A 23,603-nucleotide genomic window follows, 5' to 3' on the forward strand; every position below is an offset into this window, starting at 1 on the left:
AAAAAAAATCAGAAAAAACAGCTTCCATAGGCTAAAGTGGCAAGTATTTAGTGTGACCTCCCCTTACACTAGAGTAACAGCAGGCGCCTGGCCAGGAATGGTCTTCGTGGAAGGGTAGCGGCCAAGAAACCACTTTTGTGGAAGGGGAGCAGGGTGAAAAGGCTAAGATATGCTAAAGCTCACAAAGATTGGAATGAGGATCAGTGGAAAAGAGTATTATGGAGTGATGAATCCAAGTTTGAAATTTTTGGGTCCAATTGTCGACAATATGTGAGAAGGAGAGTTGGAGAGAAATGGACAAATGAGTGCTTGCAGCCTTCAGTGAAACATGGTGGAGGGTCTGTCCTGGTTTGGGGCTGCATTTCTGCCAGTGGTGTTGGCAGTCTTGTCCATATTGATGGGATCATGAATGCTGAAAAGTACAGACAGCATTCTGTACTTCATCATGCCATTCCTTCTGGAAAGCACCAGATTGGGAATGGTTTTTTCAGCATGATAACGATCCCAAGCACACTGCTAATGCAGTAAAATCAGATTTAGCAAGGAAAACAGCTGATAAAATACTGACACACATGGACTGGCCTCCACAGAGTTCAGACCTGAATATTATAGAGGCAGTATGGGATCACCTGGACAGAGAAAGAAATAAAAGACAACCTACATCTAAAGAAGAACTCTGGGATGTGCTGAAAGAAGCCTGGTATAATATACCAGAAGATTACTTCAGAAAACTTCAGGATAGTCTCCCCAAAAGAGTTCAAGATGTGCTTAGAGCCAAGGGAGGTCACACTGAATACTGACTTTTGCCTGTACATATTTCCTGTATTTTCTGTTTGTGTCTTAATACAGAGACTGAAAAATAATTAGGGATGGTCATTAAAACTTTGCCAAAACAACAAAGCTGGTGGTGGCCTAAGACTTTTGCCCAGTACTGTATATCTCAGATCCAGAGGGTTAGTCTTGACGCTTCAGGGTTTATATTCAACAAGATCAAATTATCTCTCAGAGTACAATGTGAGACTCGTGTGGGAGAACTGCCAGAGTCACTTGAATTAACGTTAGTTTGATTAATGAGCATCAAGTTTATGTTAAGGTCCCCAATGCCAGATCCCTAAATAAGGAGTGCAGAATTGTGTGATTTTTCCCCGGGCTAATATTTTTCCTTTTGACTTTATCACTGGGTGGATCAGCCAGAAGCATTGTGTTATATGGGCCATGTGTGCCAAGAGTGTGTCCAGTGAGTGTGTGTGTGTTTGTGCATGCACATCTGCATGTTTTACTTCAGCTGAAAAATATACTTAGCCACAGGACCCAATTATCCCATCTCTTGCCCAGTATCAGGGCCAGCCCTACCATTAGGCAGAGTGAGGCAGTCACCTCAGGTGGCAGATGCATGGAGGTGGCAGCAAGGTGTTGGAGGAGAGAGTTGTTCACTGTGTGGCCTGCTCTGCATTCCCCTAAGTTAGCCTGCTGCCTTCAGGTTCTGTGGAGGATGCTGTCCCACACCTAGTATTAAAGTAAGATTCAACTGCCAGTTGGCTTTTGTACATGGAATGGGAGGGAAGCCATCTTGTTCTTCATCTCCGACTGCAAAATATCTTGGGTCAGCCCTGCCCAGTATGTCAGGAAGTTGTTTTCCCCCCTAAAGGTAACATAAGAAAAATGGCTGAGCTACCAAACACCCCAACTTTAGATTGTTGATCACTTGGGAGCCACAGAAGTGCTGCTCTTTCCTGCAACAGTAGATAAACTCAAAAAGCTCTGGACTCCATTGGGGAAGCTCCAGCTGCCACATACCTCCACACAAGCACCAGGCCTCAGGAAAATGGGTTATATGCTGGTGTGGGGAGGAACCAGAGTGTAGGCTCCTTCTGCGTGGTCTAGGAATTCTCCCATTACCTGGTGGCGTGAGAAGGAGTCGGGGCTGGATTATGACATGCTGAGGCTCTAAGCTATGTCAAGCTTAAAAAGCCCCATAGCATTACAAAACAGAAGTTATTATTCTAACGAAAAGGACAATAAATATAGAAATAGTAAAACTTTATTTTTACATATATACTTGGCAAAGATGCAACAAAAAACTAATAATCTAACCAAAAAAACCCAGCTATCTTGCAACAAGATAATTTGCTTTAGAAATGCCTTTAAATAAAAAGACATTATGATTTCATACTTACCATTTATGAAGATTGTTAACGTATAGAAACACAAGAGCAGGTACACGGTTCAGCATTACTAAACTGAAGAAGCACTGTGTCTGTTCACACATCACATAAAATGTGAAACATTTTCTTTTGTGACTTTTGGAGAGCGAAGTCGCTGAAGTCATCGTCAAATTATAGGTTACAAAGTTTATCACTTTCTGAGCACATAATGCTTACTTAGTGCAGACAACTTTTCTTGCAGCATTGTCTGTTTTAGAGTCTTTTTTCCCCATCTCCTTTATTTTTCAACCCATTACCTAAAACTTGAAATTTATTCTTTTCTTTTTTTTCCTTTGGGGGGGTATTCAAGAGGCCCCTCATAATGTGAGCCCTAAGCTGTAGATTACTTGGGCTTGGGCGTGTGTCTAAATCCAGCACTGCAAGGGGTGGTGGGGCCAGGGCCCTCTCGCCACTGACGGAACCCAGTCTTACATGTGTGGTCTGAAAACCTCCTTTTGGTCAAACTGATCTCTTTACTTTGTATCCAGGCTAAATCTCTCCTGGACAGTTTCCTTTGTTAATATTTCATTTCATTAAGGCTGCTACTTTCATGGGCTCAACAATGTTCCAGTTCCACCTCTCGGTTTTGTAGCATGGCAAGAAAATGGCAACATGCATCTATAGGACCCTCCCCACTGTAGAAGATCTAAACTCAGAGCAAATTATAGGGGAGAGGAATGAATAAAGTAACCTGCAGTGGCTGCTCTGGACCAACATGCTTTCAGGCAAACCGGGATATCTTTGGAGAATGTAGCAAGATCAGATGCCTTCCTGTCCTAGTTCTCAAGCCTGACGCCTTCCCATAAGAAGAAGCCCATCACATTTTCCAAGACTCAGTTAAAGATTCTTGCATCGCTAATAAAACAGGGAAGGGAGGACAAACTAAGGTACATAGGAGTGAATCTGCACGTCATCTTTTTGCCTATTTTTCCCCTGGCCTGCAGTGCAGATAGCCATTTCCAGCCCCAAACTGGGTGTTATCCAGATGCCTTGCCACTTAACTTGAAGATGTAGTAGTGCTCTGCGTTTCCATGGTCAGTTGCAATAATCCCAGGAAAACATAGTCATATGGCTGGCCCATGAGTCCTGGACTGCAAGGAGGTCAAATCAGTCCATCCTAAAGGAAATCAACCCTGAGTGCTCATTGGAAGGACAGATACTGAAGCTGAAGCTCAAATATTTTGGCCACCTAATGCGAAGAGAAAACTCTCTGGAAAAGACCCTGATGCTGGGAAAGACTGAAGGCAAAAGGAGAAGGGGACGGCAGAGGATGAGATGGCTAGATAGCATCACCGATGCAATGAATATGAACTTGAGCACACTCCGGGAGAGAGCGGAGGACAGGAAGGCCTGGTGTGCTATGGTCCATGGGGTCACGAGGAGTCGGACACGACTTAACAACTGAACAACAACAAATGTCAAAAATGCCAGCTCATGGTTGAATCAAGAGATATTCAAAATAGATTTCTTAGAGCCCCGACATACATCTGAAGAGTCAATAGCCTCAATAGCTGCAGCGAATAGATGGATAGTTTGCGTAATCAAGTAATGTGGTATCATCATGTTACATAGGAGTATGGAATGGGCTGCATTAAGCCATCCTCTTACATGTGTGCTTGCATGGGCCAGGTGACCCATAGCCACTGTGTGCTCCTCACTGATGTTTCTGACAGTCCCAGACACTGGCAAATCATCCCGAATGTACTTCTATTCCTGCTAGGACAAGTCTGAATTAGTGATGGCAAACTTACCCTGCCAAACCTGTAATTTGTGGTTTTTGTAACAAATCTAATGTTACAAGCTCAGGCAAAAATGTTTAGTTCATTTGAGGTGTTGAAACAAATTGCAAATTCTTGCAAACATGCATCACCAAAGTACAGGCATTTATACATGAGGTTTTATCCTGCATCTTTACACAGGCTTCTGCTTCCAGATTCTTTGCAGGATTAAGGCCAGCTCCTTTACATGTGCTTTTTCTGGCGAGTTTCTTTCTCTGCCTGTCTTTGTGTTTCATTATTCAACCAATAGTTGGCACCGTGGTATAGCAGAATTGCACAATTACACAAGACTTTCACCCCACCATTTCTAAATAATATCAGACTTTCCTCATTAGGAAAAAACAGTGCTAATGGTTGCAAAGCATAGGAGAGAGCCTGGAGGATGACAACATCTGAGTACAAGGCAGAGGTGGAATCTGATCCCCAGCACACAAAATAATTCCTTTGAATCCACAGCTTTTAGCTCCAACAAAAAACTCTTTCACAGCATTCCCAGCTGCTGGTAACAAAATGCATTATTTTATTTTTTTTAAGTGGGAGGGGTAGGTCACCTTGCTGGGCATCATGAAAGGTGTCTAGGGACATATTGGTTCCCACAGGCATCAAGTTTCCTACCCCTGAACTAGAGCACTGTCCTCTGATAGCCTTTCAAACAGAGGACCACTCTGTAAAGTAGGGCATATGGCCACCTTAGGTCCAGACAAAATAGTCTTCCACTTGTGACCTTCCTGTGTTTTACCACTGCTGCTTCCATCTTTTTTCTTACCAGAAAGAAAGAATGGTTAAGGAGGGAAAGGTGGAAGAGTCGCACAATGCCTTTTGATTGGTTGTTCTAGGAGCCCTCGGTCTGGAGCATCCTGTGACAAGCTGCAGACTGGGAGTCTTGCATCACACTTGGCACATCTCCCCCCCCCCCGTCTAGCCCAAGAAGAGTTCCAGCGAACTTGAACGTTTTTGTTACATTTTCAGTTTGTCCTAATAAAGGCAATAAGTTAATCATTGCTGCTGTTTCTCTCTCATGAATCTACATGGCTACCTGAATTTAAAAAAAAAAGATTTATTTATTTACAGCATTTTATTTATTTTTAGTTTTAACTGTTAACATTTGTTTTATAATAATAATAACTGTGGCTTTGGAACATGGCAGTATTTTAAAATTTGTTTTGATACTTGGTTAGGGTCCCTTATTTCTCTACACTTAAATCTCCCCCTTTTTCTCTCCTTTCCTTTCACAAAAAAATGAATAAAATGCCTGACTAGGAGAACATTTGTGGATTTAGTACCAGCACTTTTGCTATTAGCTGGTATGACAAGCATGTTTTGAGATTGCATGAGCTACCATTAAGAAAAAGGAATGTATTGTGTAGATTTAACTCCTATTTTCCCATTACTTTATTGGCTAAAATTCTTTCTTTGTCTTTGCTGTCCTAGTTTACTGCAGTGCATGTAATTTCAAAATGCCTGAGGGGAGTCAGCCTTGTGTTTAACAGTGCAAAAATAAAAAATAGTACTGTTAGGGAATCTGAAAGAAGTAACCAGAAGGCAATAAACTATAGAGCTGTTTCAATGGGAAACCAATGAGATGTTCCTTTAATGCAGGCTAGGCAATCTGCTGCCCTACAGATGTTTGGGACTATACCTCCTATTGTGCCTGACCATTGTCCATGCTGGTTGGGGGCAATGGGAGTTGAAGTCAAAAACATCTGGAGGCCACCAAGTTGCCTACCCTTAATGCAGTGAATGCATGACTGGGACATGGTATTTATCCTAGAATGGCTAGTTTACTATGACTGATACTATAGCAGAGATGCACATCTGTAGGCATTCCAGTGCAATGAAGTCTACTCCTAACTTGATCTCAAGCATGGAAAGCCTCTAACCCTGCCTACCTGCAACAGTTTTCTCCCTGTCTGCCCTTGAACCGTGCAACGGTGAATTGGGTTCTTCTGAAGAGAATTTGTATAGGGAAGAATAATGGAAAGTGCCTAGCAGTAGCAGCATTGTCTGAATATGTACAGTGAGGCTTTTAGTGCCCTCTTGCCATGGAGATCAGTACCCCCCCCCCCGCCTCCCGCTCACTCGCTCACACACATGTAGCTCACCTATTACCGGACCCTTGTGGCTACTTGACACATACAAATCACAACTGAATCATAGAAGGAAATAAGGCTTCTGTCTTAAGCATGCTTGCTTGAAAGCCAGCTCCATCAGAATTAATAGGACATACTTCCTATTAAGAGAAAATAGGTTTTTGGATCGCAGTATTAATACTGTTATTTCACTTTTGGAAATCTAACATATGAGACAACACTCCTTCCTCCCCCGACCCTCTATGCCTCTTCTGTGCCCCTCCCCCAATGGTTTTTCACTGCCTCTTGTAAATGCTACCACCATCACCATTTTCATTTATGTTATCTCTCTCTAGATCTTGGGCGCATGGGCATGACTAAATGATAACTTTTCTTGCCGTTTCAATAGAGCTAGAAATGACTGTCCTAGTATAATGCTCCTGGATCCATAAACCTCCCAACTTTCTGTGGGCTGGGGAGAAGAGAAGCTCCTGTCTGATAACAAAGCTCTCCCACCCACTATAATTAGCAAGATAAAAGCACACAGAGCAGAAGTTTAACTGGAGCATGTGTGAGAAGAAAGTTCATGTGGCAATGGTCTCAAATGGATTTCCATTTACAGTTGGGTTTGACTTCAGTACCTGAAGAAACTAAATGCCCAAAACTAAATGCCCATTGATCTACAAGGAGAGGAACTGTTTAGATTCAGGGGTTCTACCATTTTGCTGACTGAAGCACTCTCACTGCGGTGCAGTGGTTAGAGTGTAGAGTCTTGGATGAGGACCGAGCAGACGCTAGTTCAAATCCCAGCTGTATCATGAAACTCACTGGGTCCCCAACCTTTTTGCATATTTTGAATGTTGAGAGGGTATCATGGGCACACTAAAAAATGGCTGCTACAGGATGGCAGTTGGGGCTTTCCATTCACAAAATGGCTGCCATGGTGGGTGTGGGCAATCACAAAACACCCATTTCCCAGAAGGGAAACTGTTGAGACTAAAAGAGAAGGAGCTTGCCCAGGAACCTAAGTACAAGGCAGAGGTGGGCTCTGAGCTCCAAAACATTCTTTTTGGACCCCCCCAATGTTCTGATCCAATACCCATTTCTCTGAAGATATTTCTCTAATCAGGCTCAGTTAAAGTAATACATCCAAGGAACTGAGTATGGGGCAGAGGTGGGGTCTGAGCCACAAATACCAAACATATTTTCCCTTTCAAAGCTCACACAAAAGTACCCATTTCACAGATGGCAAACAGATGATGCTCAGAGGAACACAACCAGACATGCAGAGGCAAAACAGGCACCCACACCACACAGTGAAACACAGGCAGCCCCCCCTCGTGCACACACATGCAACCCAGGCAAAAAACACACCACGTAGACACATACATACATACATACAAGTCAGCTTATACACACACAGATGCACACACACAGTGAACTCCCCTACATCATACAGGGAAAGCACCTCCCCCATCCCCCACGCCCTCTAGCCCCAAGGTTGCTCCTTGCCATGTGGGGCCCAGAGACATCCTTGGAACTAAAGATGATGTTAGAGGCCAGCCCTAAGCTTTGCAGCCTGGCAGTCCCTAGTTAAAAACAAATAATTTTAAACATCTAAAAAAATAACCAGGAGGGGTAGGTGGCCTGGCAAGCACCAGTGGAGGAGTCCACAGGCACCACATTGGAAACCCTAGGGCTAGTCTCTCCCTCCCCCTCCCTCCCTGTCTAACATGCCTTACAAGAGTGGTTATAAGAATAAAATCATAGTGGAACCATGCATGACGAGGTGGGGCTGGGCTCCTTGGAGGAAGGGCTAGCTGCAAGTGATTGGCAGCAGGACGTATATAGTAATGCACCTACTCAACTAAGTATTTAAGCTCACCAGTACATCTTTCTGATGTACTCAAGATAAGTTGAAGATCAGACATGCTGCAAACCAAACTTTTCTCCTCCTACAAAATGCAACTCGTGATTTAAAAAAAAACCCAGGCCCAGGCCGAATCCGCACTTTTGCTGCTGCTTCTGGAGCTAGAGAACCTGAACAGTGATTCTTCTAATTTCTAAGGAGAACTGTCCTGGGTGTTTAGAAATGGGACCCTGACAGCCATTTTAGCTTTGCCATTGTTGTGCTTCTCTCTTGAAAGTTTTCCAGGTTGAGCCGCAGCCCTGACTAAAAGGTGGCTGGTCCTCTGCCAAATCCCTATGCATTCATTCTTAAAGTGCATAAGGAAGAAAGTATTCTGTAGCCAAAAATGACACAGGAAAGGGTTGTATTGTTTTAATTTTTGTAAGCCGAGGAGCTAATAGATGCCCACTCTTCTGTGGGTGTCTGAAGAATGCAACTAGCTGGGGATGCCAAACTCTGCTGTGCTAAATGTATTTGGCATTAAAGGAAAATTATGTTTTCTTTAAAGGGAGCTTTTCCTCCTTTTGCTGGATTTGACCCTTTCAAAAGAAAGTGTTTTGCTGGTTGATCTGTTCAACCTCTGGCCTGTTCCATTTCAGCTTCCGCCCAAGCCAGAGACTACCCGTGAGTCACCATGGCAACCAAGCAGCCACCCCCTCTGATGAAAAAGCACAGCCAGACAGACCTTGTGAGCCGTCTGAAGACACGGAAGATCCTCGGCGTTGGGGGGGAGGATGATGACGGAGAAGTTCACAGGTCAAAGGTAAAAAACAAGCCATTGGTCTTTGGGAGTTGCGAGCCGGACATTAAAAGAAGTGGGTAGGGTTGCAAGCCTGGATACTGCCCAGGAACGGGGAGAAGATCTTTGAATGAGCGCAGACGTGGTAGTGACCAAGCAGGAGGTTTTCGCTGTGGAGGACCCCACACTACCCCCAATGGAGTGAATTTCACGAGAAGAACCAAGATGGACCACATCAGAAGTGCCTGCAGAATATGAACAGCTTTGTTCATAAAACAATCCATTGTCTGAAGTTTCATTCTATCAAAGAAAGCAAGCAAACCTACCTTAGAGCACAGTGTTACTATCTGGGGAAAAGTGCATCCCTTTCCCCAAATACATTGATCAGTTTGAATGTGTGGATGGGTTGGACAGGGGAGTTGATGATTTCAGTTTAAGATTACCACCTCTTCACATCTGTCCCAAAATTTGGCAGGGGGGAGAAGGGTAATGATGATCTGAAGCAGGGTGGGAAACCTGTGGCAGTGCAGATTTGTTGGACTCCCAGCTCCCATTATCCCCAGCCAGCAGGGCCATTTGTTGAGGATGATGGGAGTTGGAGTCCAACATCTGGGTGGCCACAGGCCTTGATCTTAAGTGTGTGCCCCTGTGGTGGCTTGGAACTGGCCACACTCACATCTGGCCCCAATGACTGCAGGCATGTGGCTCCCAGACTGTGACCCCTGGAGGAATGCAGCCCTTCTTGGAAAAAAAAGGTTCCCCACCCTTGAGTTAGATCTTGCATCTAGGTTTCTCAAAGACCAATGCAAGACATACATCTTCTCTTATCCGTGCCTGTGAGAGGAAAAATGTCCTGTCTCAGATTTGTATTCAGCGCTGGAGATGATTAAGCTTATTAATCAAGCAAAGACTGCTGTTGATTAGGAAAAGGGCAGAGCAGTTGCAGAGAGTGTGACAGAAGATGAAGGGACATGGTGGGTGGTGAGTGTGCAGCAACTCTGCAACCCATGCTGAGGAAAGACCTTTTCCCTTGGAAGAGGACAGGAATCTAGACAATGGCTAGACTTGCAAGGAGAGCTCCTCGGGTTTGTTGGGAGAAGCTAGAGCTGAGAGAATGTGTCCTTGATATCTTGGATGCTGTGATGACTGAATCACCTTAGAAGTTCCGACTGCCTGAAGTGACATTCCAAGTGCATAGTGTGTTGTGAAACTTGTCCCCTATTTTTGGACAGCTGAGAACTGAATTTAGAGGGAGGGGTCTGAATGATGGGGTTAGAGGAGTAGAACAACAAAAAGTTAATGGCAGAGAGCAGACTAATTGCATTTAAGCCTAGGAAAGGCTACAGCTCCTCAAGAGTAGTGAGGATGATGAGACGGTGGGCTATGTAGGAGGTTAAGCAGCAGAGAGGCATAGGAATTTGTAAAACCTCTCTTGCTCATTGCTTGGGTTGCCCTAATTTATAATCTTTGTTGAATTCAACCTGCTTTCTAGTCAATTGCACAAGCCCCCCCCCCCCGCCCCAGCGCAGACACAGAGCGGTTGTTAATCTGAGTTAATTGCAAAATCGAGTGAGTGAGATGTTAGATTCACAGTCGTGGGTGGAATTACTAGGCTTATGGGGGTGGCTGGTTGAAGCTGCTGTTCTCACCTCATTAGAGAGATGTCTTTGTAGGTGTAGAAATACCCATAGTTCTGTACACTGTTTCTATTCCCTCCAAGGACTCAGAGACTAGATTCCTGTCCTGTATACTGTACACACATGCCTCTTTCTTCAGTATTGCTGTCATATGCTACTACATCTTTTTCTCCCCACCCCCACCCCTATCTGCAAAACCCATCTCTTTGCCTGGGTATTTTCCAGAATGGCTATATTCACCTTGGAACAAAGCTGTAGAATATCTGAAAGCTGTTTGACGCGCGCGCGCACACACACACACACACACACACACACGTGTACTTTCAAGTCAGCAACTAATATATTCCCTTGAGCTTTTTCGACATGGTGTGTTGGGACTCAGGGTTTATTCTCCAACACTTGGAACTTTGGCTATTGGGTTGCATAGAAATGTAATAGATAATAAACTTCGCAGATGAGGTACAACTATAGGACAAACTTCAACTGATTTAATAGTCCTTCACTTCCCCTGAGATGTTCGGGAACTCTAAAGGAGGCTTCTAGGCATCCTTGCCAAATTACAGTTCTTTGGGGAAAGGCATGTTAAAATGATTATGAAATCAGTGTAGATTTATAGTGTAGATCTGCCTGCAGTTTCTGACTCTTGAGGGCCAAAGCACAGGTCACTTTAAAGATGTATAGGTCACTTTAAGGCAGGTCACTCTGAGGGCCAAAGCACAGGTCACTTTAAAGCTATGAGTCTTTTCTCCTTGTGGCCCTCCAGAAGTTTGGCTGATTATGCCCCTCAACATTCACCATTGGCTATGCTAGCTAGGGCTGATGGCAGTTATAGGCCAGAACATCTGGAGGCACACAGGTTGCCCGCTCCTGTTCTAGAGTCAGCACAGGGGCTTTGATTTGGATCAGGACTCATGCTTGTGGGAGAGGGGTTTTTCTCCCTGCTGTGGTCCCTGTCCATAATGGGCCCACCTCACCTGCTGTTTATATTGTCAAAGACTGGCCTGTTAATGCAAATGAAGGACATTTTCTTCTCACAGGCACTGATAGAGTAAAAAAGGAGTAAAAGAGTAAAAAAAAAGTTGCCTTGGGTCTGAGAGCAACATTTAGAGGTGCAAAAACAATTCTGGAATATTTAGCATTGCAGTGAGAGCCAGTGTGAGCAAGGGGACACTCCTTTACATACGCATGCTCATCATCTGGTGAACCAGTGACAGGGAGGGTATGTTCATCTATCCCGTGCTGGACCACAGACTGTGGGAATGCAAGGCAGTGGGGAGGTTCAGTGCAACCCAGAGGGTTGCATTAGTTCCCCACCCCACATGTTTCAAGGTCTCCAATACAAAAAAGGAGAGGCAAAAATGCCTCTTTTTTCCTTCACCCGTGGGCTCCCTGTAATTCTGGTACAGGACCATAACCTGCCAGAAATCAGTGGGTCCCGGGTCCACTCTCACAATTATTTTGTCCTCATCAGAAGTTGTGGTTCCAGCCTGGGTTTCACTGGGAGCAGAACTCCACATCATCCCTAGTTATGTTGCTATAGAGCAAAATGCACAGTCTTGTAACACCTTAAAGATGAACAAAATCTTGTTCTGTTAAGATTTCATAGGCCAGAGCGACACACTGTGGCCATCTGCGAGGCTTGATTTCCTGTGTGAATACTAGTCCTGCTGGGGTGAACAAGTGTCCTGGACCCTGCATTTCTGTCCAGCGCTATCAGATTTGTTAACATAGGGCAGGAGGGTGAGAAATATCATTTGCTGGATGCACAAACTCCTGGTGCATGCTGGTCAGAGGAAAAAATAGATGTGGTTGGATGCACAGTGCTACCTTGCTTTAGTTCTGATACTTTACTTGTTTATTTATTCAATTTGTACCCCTCCTTTCTATGGGGAAATGGTACTCAAGACGGAGAACAACAATAAAAGGCAACATTTAAATAAAAACACAATTAAGCAATCATAAAAATAATATATTAAATCACAGTTAAAAAACACAACAATAAAAGAATGAAAACAAGACCCAACCCAGCAGACCAGCTTACATGCCAAAGGCCTGCTGGAATACAAATGTCTTTGTCTGTTGGCAAATAATTGCTTCAAAGCTTGCCTACAGCCTTTGTGAAACTGACAAACTTTTGAAGCCCCTTGTCAGTTTCATCCCTTCATGGTGAAGAAGCTGCAAACTAGAGCAGCAAGGCTTGTCATTTTCACTTCTGCTCTTCGCAGGTTTTTGTGAGTTCATCAGGAGATTTAGGGCTGCTAATAAGGGAGTTGCTAGGGTCTTAAAAGATCTGGGGCACAGTCCCATAACACAAATTTGCACATATATATAATATACACACACACACACACAAGTCTAAGTACACTTCTATATAGATGTGTGTGTGTGTGTGTGGTGCATGCATGCAGTGTGCTTGAGTGTGTGTATAGATTACATAATACATACATAAGAAGTGTGCACTGACCGCCCACCCCACTTCAACTCAGACCCCAATTCAGCATTTTAGAAAACATCCACTTCTGCTTGGGCCAATTTGTAGTTGGACCACTTCAGCTCAGTACCAAACCTGAGTCAAAGTTTAGAAAAATGAGTCTTTATGGTTCCTGTTGACTACCATGGGAAATTAGAAAAAAAAAACCTGTAACTTTTTTCTCTTGGTCAGAACTGGATAATTTCAGGCATAGTAGCCCCCTAGAAGCGGATTACACCTGCCCAATGTCAGAAAAATAGGTGCAGGGTTTATATTTTTATTTTCTTTTAAAGGGAACTGCCAGTAACATTTTAATTCCTTGGAAGAATTGGATAAAAATTTCAGGATTCATTGCCCCATCAGAGGAGATCATGTCTGCCAAATTTCAGAATGCTAGCCACAAGGGTTTTTGTGCAAGAGTGGCCTTGACATTTTGAGGTCTCCAAAAGAGGACATACTTATCTCCCTATGTTCCTTGTGGACCATTGTTCTGAAAATTACAGGCAGCCTAGAGTTGTCCCTAAGTAAGAAACAGCAAAGTTTCAGAAGGATAGATGCAGCAGTTCATGTGGAAGGGGAGTTCTCCAGTTTGGGGGGAGGGAGTGATTTGCTTTCCCTTCCATTCACCCCTTCCCCAAGAGTTTTTGGGTAAATTTGTATGAAAATGCAGAGGTCATTAGAGGTGTCCCCCAGGCAAGAAACCTGCAAAGTTTCTGAAGGATATACATGCATTCTAATTTAGAATTACTAGGATTTATTTACATTTCACCAATGTTAGCAGCAGGGGAACATGGGTGGGAAGGTGCTATTGCACTCATGTCCTGCTTGTGGGTTTCCAATGGGCATCTGGTTGGCCACTGTTTGAGCAGAATGCTGGACTAGATGGAACCTGGTCTGATGCAGCATGGCTCTTCTTATGTTCTTAAATAGAGATTGCCTCTGCACATGTGCAGAATGTTCTTCTTTCATCACTGAGCACTTGCATTCCCCCCCTACCAATTCTATACCCCTCCATGCAACCATTCCTCCTCATCCTACCATCCTCCAGCAACTCTTCATCAAAACAGAAGTCTTGTTTTGTGCAACTCCTCTCTATGCAGAAGCTCTCATTGTATCTTCCTCCTTATAACTTCATTTGTGCCAAGGCTTCACCAGGATTCACCCAAAGAGTCTGTTTTCAAAACTAGGGCTCATTGATGGAGAAACTCTGAGCATGCACTAAGTGCCTTTCCCTCACCACTGAAGCTGGAGTTCATGCAAAAAAAAACCCCAAACCCACAAATGACAAAACATGCATAGGACTGAGCTGAAAGGGTAGTCGATTCATTAGACAGAATTGGGTAGGCACTGTATTAAGCCTGCAGTACCATACTCACAACTCAGGACTTATTTCTGAGTAAACATGCAAAACATCAAGGTGCAAACCTCCCTGCAAAAGTAACTCATGCTGGAATCCTACGCACACTTTCCTGAGGGTAAGCCTCATTAAACATAATGGGACTTCTGAGTAGGCGTACATAGGATTGCATAAATTGGCAATATTTATCTCCCCTCCACTTAAACAACAAATCAAAAACTCCTATTTTTATTAAAGCTTTCTGTTCAGAGGAACACAGGAAGCTGCCTTGTACTGAGTCAGATCCTGGGTCCATCTAGCCCAGAATTGTTGACAGTGACTGGCAGCAGCAGCTCTCCAGGGTTTCAGGCATTCTTTCCTTGCCCTACCTTAGTTTTTGTGAACCGCCCAGAGAGCTTCAGCTATTGGGCGGTATAGAAATGAAATAAATAAATAAAAATACCTGGAGATGCTGGGGATTGAACCTGGGACATTCTGCATGCCAAGCATGTGCTCTGCCACTGAGCTACAGCCCTTCCTATTGCTGGATAATGGCAACTGACAAACAAAACAGCCCCAGTTTTGTTTCTCTGCAACCATGTGAACCCACTTTTCTCAAAGGCTTAGGGAATTCTCTCTACCCCCCACCCCTGCACACATTTCCAATCACCATTCTTCTTTTCTTCTTCCCTCCCTATCCTGTGAGAAGGAGAAAAACCAACCCTCTTGTCTGTTTGTATAAAGTCAAATACAGTTCAGAACTTCTCTTGCCCACCGAAGAGAATTCTCTTAAAGAATTCCTCAAGATATGCTCTGGGTAGAATAAAGAAGAGAAAGAAAGAACAGGATAGGGGAGGGAAGAAGAAAAGAAAAATGGTGATTGGAAATGTGTGCAAGGGTGGGGAGTAGAGAGAATTCCCTAAGCCACGTGGCTCCTTTCAGAGAGGTAGTACTTCAGAGGAATTTAGGAGGCTGTGGAGCGTTTGTAAGGATTGCACGTACTTAAATGAATTTTATGAGGTGAGGTGGCTGAGGGCTTTTTCTAGCTTTTTAAAAACTGTAGAACCTATTTAAAAGCCTCAGCAGTTCCTCGATCATGACTCCAGATAGTCCTAACCCTCCCTTTGGGATTATTTGAGTCCTACAGCTATTTAGGAGAAATTAAAGTGGAGGGGGAGAAAGAAGTTTGTAGAGGCTGATTGGATCCTTTGCTGTATTGAAGCTACAAAACTTCTGCAGAATCCAAAAGTTCCAGTTCGGGGCAGTAAAATCAGATGCTATGTGAAATACCAGTATTTCACATGGAGCTCTTTCTTCCCTTCCTTCTCCCTCTTCAAAATTGCATTGCAGGCAAGCTCCCAACAGTGGGAATGTAAGAGCAGAAAAGAAAAGTAGGGGGAGAGAAGTTTTTTGCACCTCAAGAAAACCCTACACCAGAGATTAGGGATAGTGTTCACCTTAAACACCTTCTGATTAGGATCTCTAATCTCCTGGGTGACTTGACAGTTTTTACTTTTTGTTTTAGACTTTGAGAAAAGGCGATTTTATGCATGGCTAGCACAAAAGCCACTGGACCTAACTTTCTGAAATTTGGTAGGTTCAGTCAGCTCCATAGGGACTGCTAGGTCCCCAAATTCCATGACTTTATGTGGAAGTACAAAAATGTTATAGCTCTTTACTTTGACAGATTTTCTTGGGAAAAGCAAATTTTACCTGTGGCTAACACTAACGCCACTAGACCTAACTGTCTGAATGTTGACAGGCTCAGTCATCTCTATACGGGCTTCCAGGTCTCCAAATTCCATGCACATATTTGGAAGCACAAATATAATATAGCTCTTTGCTTTGACAGATTTTCTTGAAAATAGCAAACTTTACCTGTGACTAGCACAAAAGTCACTGGACATAACTGCCTGAAACTTGGCAGGTAATGGCAGGTTCGATCAGCTCCACAGGGGCTGCCAACTTTTTAAATTCCATATGCTTATGTGGAAGAACAAAGAAATTATAGCTCTTTGCTTTGACACATTTTCTTGGAAAAAGCAAATTTTACCTGTGGCTAGCACAAAAGCCACTAGGCCTAACTGTCTGAAATTTGGCAAGCTCAGTCATCTCTGTGGGGGCTGGCAGGTTCCAAAATTCCATGCATGTGTGTGGAAGCACACACAAAAAATAGCTCTTTGCTTTGACAGTTTTTCTTGAAAATAGCAAACTTTACCTGTGACTAGCACAAAAGTCACTGGACATAACTGCCTGAAACTTGGCAGGTTCAATCAGCTCCACAGGGGCTGCCAACTTTCCAAATTCCATATGCTTATGTGGCAGAACAAAGAAATCACAGCTCTTTGCTTTTGACACATTTTCTTGAAAATAGCAAATTTTACCTGTGACTAGCACAAAAACCACTTGACATAATTGCCTAGAATTTGGCAGATTCAATCAGTTCCATGGGGGCTACCAAGCTTCCATGTTTCATCTATTTATCTTGCAAACTAAAAAAGATATGCCATTTTTGTTTTCCAATGCAAGTCAATGGGAAAATGTAAAAAAATGGCAATTAGGACAGCTCAAAAAGATCCGGGGCCCATGCCCAGGTAGGCTCTACTATAATGACGCCCCTGGCTACAAATATAAATTGGAATGCATGCAAGTGGAAATATTCCACATGTGTGAAATGCCAATGTGCATGCACCACACGTCAGATTGTGCAACTGCTCTTTCTAGTCTGACAAATTCCTCAGTGACAAATTTGGAATCCTTTTTTTTTTTTTTTAAATTAGAGTATGGTGACTTTGAAGTCTGCTAAAGAATGTCCTGGGAAACTGAAATACACTGTTCAGGTTTCTGAGTGAATCTTTCCCCTCTGAGGAGTGAAACAACATGGATGGTAGCTTGGAGTGGACGAACAGCAGAAAGGAAGCATTTATAAACCTCTTCTTCCTCCCTGCACTAGTCCTGCTTCTCATTTCAGCCTCCTGTGGCTGCTTTTTTTTTTTCTTTGAAAAATAACATGTTTGGCTTAAGTTTGTTAGGACCTTGGTCTTAAAGTAAGAAAAATAGAAGGAAATACTAACAGCCTAGAAGTTGCTGATGTTGATTCATCGTTGCATGAATGTACTTTAATAGGGCCCCAGAGGGAAACTTCTAAGGCCAATATTGCAAGGAAGGTTTTTGTTTAACTTGATCTGTTTAAAAAAATATGTAGAGCACAACTCTTATGGGAAAATTCAAAATATCGGTTGCCAAAGGAAAGTGATAACTATGGTTGCCTTTATTCTGGTAAAACTAACTCTGGAGCTTCCCAGTACAGACTACTTTACTAATCTGCCCTTCTTGAGTGTTGGCATATTTTGTGTGAGTGAGACAGAGGTAGCGTATGGACTCTTCATATTGTGGTTGTTCTGCCTGGGATCTTCTGGGTCTCTCTTAACCCACCATAGTTCACAACAGCATGTAATCCCCTCCTTCTGTTCCCTCAGTCATCTTTGCTAGGAGAGCAGCTATTTGATTTTCTTATGAGTTCAAAAAAGCAGGGGGATGCATGCGATTGCTCTGCATGAACTCTGCTGGTTACGAACATTTCTCTTTTTTTTTTTTTAGTATTCATGGATTGACCTTTTTGTCATTGAACCCAAGCAGTTGCTTAGCAGCTTATTTGTAATGATACATGTTGGGTGACTTTTTGAACTGGTACCTTTCATATATAATATTTTCAGCACTACTGGTAGTAGAACTGCTGCCACCTTTTCTAAAATTCGGTTCTACCTATTGGTAATATTTTGTTTTTGAGGGCATGCATCTGTCCTTGGGGAAAAAAAATCCCTGATACATGGATGTAGAAGTGGCAAAAAGTTCCAGAAACAAAATATTAGTATTCAATGTTACTTCATTTCTTTCTGGCATTTTTCCCCATCATGTTTTCAAACATGTCTCTCTAAACCATCAGGACCATGAACTTTAAAACAAAAACGTAGACTTCTAACTAGTAGCTCTAAAAATCTGCAGCTGTAAAAGTAGCTATAGGAAAGAAAGGGTCATGTTACTCACCCTGATATGGAATGTGCCCCTCATGTTCATAGAATCATAGAATAGTAGGGTTGGAAGGGGCCTACAAGGCCATCAAGTCCAACCCCCTGCTCAATGCAGGAATCTAAGTCAGAGCATCCCTGACAGATGGTTCTCCAGCCTCATTTTGAATGCTTCCAGGGTGGGAGAGCCCACCACCTCCCTAGGTAGCTGGTTCCATTGTCGTATTGCTCTAACAGTCAGGAAGTTTTTCCTGATATTCAGCCGGAAACTGGCTTCCTGTAACTCGAGCCCATTATTCCATGTCCTGCTCCCTGGGATGATCAAGAAGAGATCCAGGCCTTCCTCTCTGTGACAACCTTTGAAGTACTTGAAGAGCGCTATCATCTCTCCCCTCAGTCTTCTCTTCTCAAGGCTAAACATGCCCAGTTCTTTCAGTCTCTCCTCATAGGGCTTTGTTTCCAGTCCCCTGATCATCTTTGTTGCCCTCCTCTGAACCCTCACCAGTTTGTCTGCATCCTCCTTAAAGTGTGGTGCCCAGAACTGGACACAGTACTTCAGATGAGGCCTAACCAGTGCTGAGTAGGGGGGAACTAGTACTTCCCGGGACTTGGAAGCTATGCTTCTATGAATGCAGCCCAAAAGAGCATTTGCCTTTTTTGCAGCCACATCACATTGTTGGTTCATATTCAGCTCGTGATCGACAACAATTCCAAGATCCATCTCACTCATAGTGTTGTTGAGCCAGGTATCCCCCATCTTTTCACTGTGCATTTGGTTTCTTTTTCCTAGGTGTAGAACTTGGCATTTATCCCTATTAAATTTCATTCTGTTGTTTTCTGCCCAGTGCTCCAGTCTATCAAGATCCCTTTGAATTTTGTTTTTGTCTTCCCGTGTATTAGCTATCTTGCCCAATGTTGTGTCATCTGCAAATTTGATCAGCATTCCCTGCACCTCCTCCTCCAAGTCATAATAAAAATGTTGAAGAGCACTGGGCCCAGGACTGAGCCCTGCAGTACCCCACTCGTTACTTCTCCCCAGTTTGAGGAGGTCCCATTGACAAGCACTCTTTGAGTCTGATTCTGTAGCCAACTGTGGATCCACCGGATCGTTGTTTCATCTAGCCCACTTTGAGCTAGTTTGCTCATCAGGATATCATGGGGCACTTTGTCGAAAGCTTTGCTGAAGTTGAGGTATATTATGTCCACAGCATTGCCACAGTCCACAAGGGAGGTTACTTGATCAAAAAATGAGATCAGATTCGTCTGGCAGGATTTGTTCTTGACGAATCCATGTTGGCTTCAAGTAATCCTTGCATTGTTTTCAAGGTGCTTCCAGATGGATTGCTTTATCATCTGCTCCAGAATTTTCCCAGGGATTGATGTCAGACTGACTGGTCTGTAGTTCCCAGGTTCCTCCTTTTTACCCTTTTTGAAGATAGGGACAACATTAGCCCTCCTCCAGTCATCTGGCACTTCACCCGTCCTCCATGATTTCTCAAAGACAGTGGCTCTGAGAGTTCTTCTGCCAGTTCTTCTGCGAGAGTTCTTCTGTTATCATTTTGCCATCCTTATTTAATAGCTGCTTCACCATTTCTTTCCTCTGTCTTTTGCTATGCACGTAGCTGAAGAATGCATTGTTGTTGCTTTTAGCATCCCTCGCTAACCTAAGCTTGTTCTCAGCTTTAGCCTTCCTGATGCCATCCCTGCAATTCTGTGCTACCTGCCTGTACTCTTCCTTTGTTGCTTGGCCTTCCTTCCACTTCCTATATGTGTGCTTTTTTTTTTGTTTTCAGGTCATCTCTAAGCTTTTTGTGAAGCCACATTGGCTTCTTCTGTTGTCTTCTAGCTTTTCTTCTTGTTGGAATGGTTTGTAATTGTGCCTTGAGAATTTCCTTTTTAAAAAACTCCCATCCATCTTGGACTCCTTTTCTCTTTAGAGTTGCTTGCCATGGGATCTTACTGATCATTGTTCTGAGTTTATTAAAATCAGGTTTCCTAAAATCCAGGGTACGCGTTTGGCTACACTTGGCTTTTGCTTCCTTTAGAACCAAGAACTCAAGTACAACATGGTCGCTTTCTCCCAGAGTTCCTGTAACTGCTACTTTATCCACTAAGTCATCTCTGTTGGTTAGGATCAAGTCAAGGATAGCCGATCCTCTAGTTCCTTCCTCTACTTTCTGTAGGAGGAAGTTATCCGCCACACAAGTCAGGGATTTCCTGGAGGGGCCATGTTTTGCAGAATTTGTCTCCCAACAAATATTAGGGAAATTGAAGTCCCCCATTACTACTACAACATGATTCCTTGAAACATTGGCTATTTGCTTTTCAAAAGTTTCATCCTCGTCTTCTCCTTGACTGGGTGGCCGGTAGTAGACTCCAACCACCATGTCCTTTTATTCTTTGTTCCATTTATTTTGATCCAGATGCTCTCTGTGGAGCTACCAAGCTTATCCTCCTGTATTTCTGTGCAGAGATATGTATTTTTCACATACAGTGCAACCCCACCTCCCTTTCTGTTCCTCCTGTTCTTTTTGAACAAGTAATATCCTTCAATTGCTGTATTCCAGTCATGGTACTCATCCCACCAAGTCTCAGTTACACCTATCAAGTTATAATTTCCCTCTTGTATTAAGAGTTCAAGTTCGTTCTGTTTGTTTCTCACACTCTGGGCATTAGTATATAGACATCAAAGACCAGGTGCTTCATAGTCTGGCTTTCTTCCTACATGTTTCTGAAGACTATTATTGGGTTTTTGGGGTTAGGTCTCTATTAAGGGTGCAATCCGATACATGTTTAGAGAGAAAAAAGTCCTACAACTCCCAGCATTCCCCAGCCAGCCAGCTGTAGGACTTCTTTCTGTCTAAACATGCATAGGATTGCATACTAAATCTAACAAAATTCTAGACATCGGAGAACGAGGTCTGGCATTGGTTGACCATTTGGGGCTTGTTCTTGCTATGCGGAAATAAACCTGCAGCACCAGGGGTGCGGAACCGCTTTCAGCCAGAGGGCCAAATTCCATTCAGAAATTATCGGGGGCCACATTTCAGTGGTGGGTGGGGCCAAAGAAAAAGGGGTGGGGTCAAAAATGCCAGCATATCTTAGTTTAAAGCTCTGACTTGGAAGTCAGGGTTTGGGCATGGAAAGAGCCTTGGTAACCCTGTATGATGACTTATGTTGGGAGAGAGACAAGGGGAGTGTGACCTTGTTGATTCTCCTTGATCTCTAAGCAGATTTCGATAACATTGACCATAGGATCCTTCTGGAACAATTGTCTGAATTGCAAGTAGGAGGAGTACGAAGACTGCATTGCAGTGGTTTTGGTCCTACTGGGAGTGTTGGCTCCAGAAGGTGGTGCTTGGGAAAAATTGTATGGATTTTCCCCAAGCACCACCTGAATCCCCATGGACTCTCCAGTATGGCACTCTGTAGGGGTTGGTTTTGTCCCCCATGCTATTCAACATCTCCATGAAACCATTGAATGCAGTCATCTGGAGTTTTGGGACGTGTTGTCATCAATAAACTGATGACACACAGCTCTATTTATCCTTTTCATCTTCTTCAGGTGAGGCTGTGGATGTGCTAAATCAGTGCTTGGCTGCGACAATGGACTGGATGAGTCCTAATAAACTGAAACTCAATCCAGGCAAGACTGAGATGCTGTTCATGGGTGGTTCTCCTGACTGGATGGAGAGTGCTCAGCCTGTTTTGAATGGAGATGCACTCCCCCTAAAGGAGCAGGTTCGTAGCTTGGGGGTCCTCCTGGAGCCATCTTTGTCACTGGTGGCTCAAATAGCCTCAGTGGCACAGAGTGCCTTCTACCAGTTCTGGTTGGTGGCCCAGCTATGCTCCTTATCTGGACTGGGATAACCTGGCTTCAGTTGTTTATGCTCTGGTAACCTCCAAGTTACCAGAGCAATCCCCTTCATGGATCACTGCCTTGTTGTGGCGAAGGGGCTTGCGTAACTCAGTGAAGGCAGAAGCTATGCCGTGCAGGGCCACCCAAGATGGACAGGTCATGGCAGAGAGTTCTGACAAAATGTGGTCCACTGGAGAAGGAAATGGCAACCCACTCCAGTATTCTTGCTAAGAAAAACCCATGGAACGTATCACAAGGCTAAAAGAGATGACGCCGGAAGACGAGCCCCTCAGGTCGGAAGGTGTCCAATATGCTACTGAGGAAGAGCAGAGGGTATTTCCAAGTAGCGCCAGAAAGAGTGAAGCGGCTGGGCCAAAGCCGAAAGGACACTCAGCTGTGGATGTGTCTGGTGGTGAAAAGAAAATCTGATGCTGTAAAGAACAATATTGTTTAGGAACCTGGAATGTTAGATCAATGAATCAAGGTAAGCTGGAGGTGGTCAAACATGAGATGGCAAGATTGAACATCGACATCTTGGGAATCAGCGAACTAAAATGGACAGGCATGGGCGAATTTAATTCAGGTGACCATCATATCTACTATTGTGGCCAAGAATCCCTTAGAAGAAATGGAGTAGCACTCATAGTCAACAAAAGGGTGGGAAAAGCAGTACTGGGGTACAATCTTAAAAATGATAGAATGATCTCAGTACGAATCCAAGGCAAACCATTCAACATCACAGTAATTCAAGTCTATGCCCCAACCACTGAGGCCGAAGAAGCTGAGGATGATCGGTTCTATGAAGACCTCCAACACCTTCTAGAACTAACTCCAAAAAAAGATGTCCTCTTCATCATAGGGGACTGGAATGCTAAAGTAGGAAGTCAAGAAATCACCAGGATAACAGGCAGGCATGGCCTTGGTGTACAAAATGAAGCAGGACAAAAGCTAATAGAGTTTTGCCAAGAGAACACGCTGATCATAGCAAACACTCTTTTCCAACAGCACAAGAGACGACTCTACACATGGACATCACCAGATGGTCAATATCGAAATCAGATTGATTATGTCCTTTGCAGCCAAAGATGGAAAAGCTCCATACAGTCAGTAAAAACAAAACCTGGAGCTGACTGTGGCTCAGATCATGAGCTGCTTCTTGCAAAATTTCAGCTTAAATTGAAGAACATAGGGAAAACCACTAAACCATTCAGGTATGACCTAAATCATATCCCTTATGAATATACAGTGGAGGTGAGGAATAGATTTCAGGGATTAGACCTGATAGACAGAGTGCCTGAGGAACTATGGACAGAGGTCCGTAACATTGTTCAGGAGGCAGCAACGAAATCCATCCCAAAGAAAAAGAAATGCAAGAAAGCCAAGTGGCTGTCTGATGAGGCTTTACAAGTAGCTGAGGAAAGAAGGGAAGCAAAAAGCAAGGGAGAAAGGGGAAGATATATCCAACTAAATGCAGAGTTCCAGAGAATAGCAAGGAGAGACAAGAAGGCCTTCTTAAATGAACAATGCAAGGAAATCGAGGAAAACAACAGAATGAGAAAGACTAGAGATCTCTT

General features: G+C 43.6%; 1 protein-coding gene across 1 annotated transcript in view; it reads left to right on the forward strand.

The window, feature by feature from the left end:
* Positions 1–23,603, forward strand: part of TP53I11 (tumor protein p53 inducible protein 11) — a 107,107-nt gene that overhangs the window by 62,626 nt on the left and 20,878 nt on the right. Inside the window, exon 2 of the mRNA XM_084850880.1 lies at positions 8,560–8,723. Coding sequence (XP_084707006.1) covers positions 8,595–8,723 — 129 coding nt within the window. The 5' untranslated portion in view covers positions 8,560–8,594. The remainder of the gene's footprint in view (positions 1–8,559; positions 8,724–23,603) is intronic.

This window comes from Heloderma suspectum, chromosome 1 (genome assembly GCF_057233095.1).
Source record: "Heloderma suspectum isolate Gila_16-S chromosome 1, 16-S_ref, whole genome shotgun sequence".
Classification (NCBI taxonomy): domain Eukaryota; kingdom Metazoa; phylum Chordata; class Lepidosauria; order Squamata; family Helodermatidae; genus Heloderma; species Heloderma suspectum.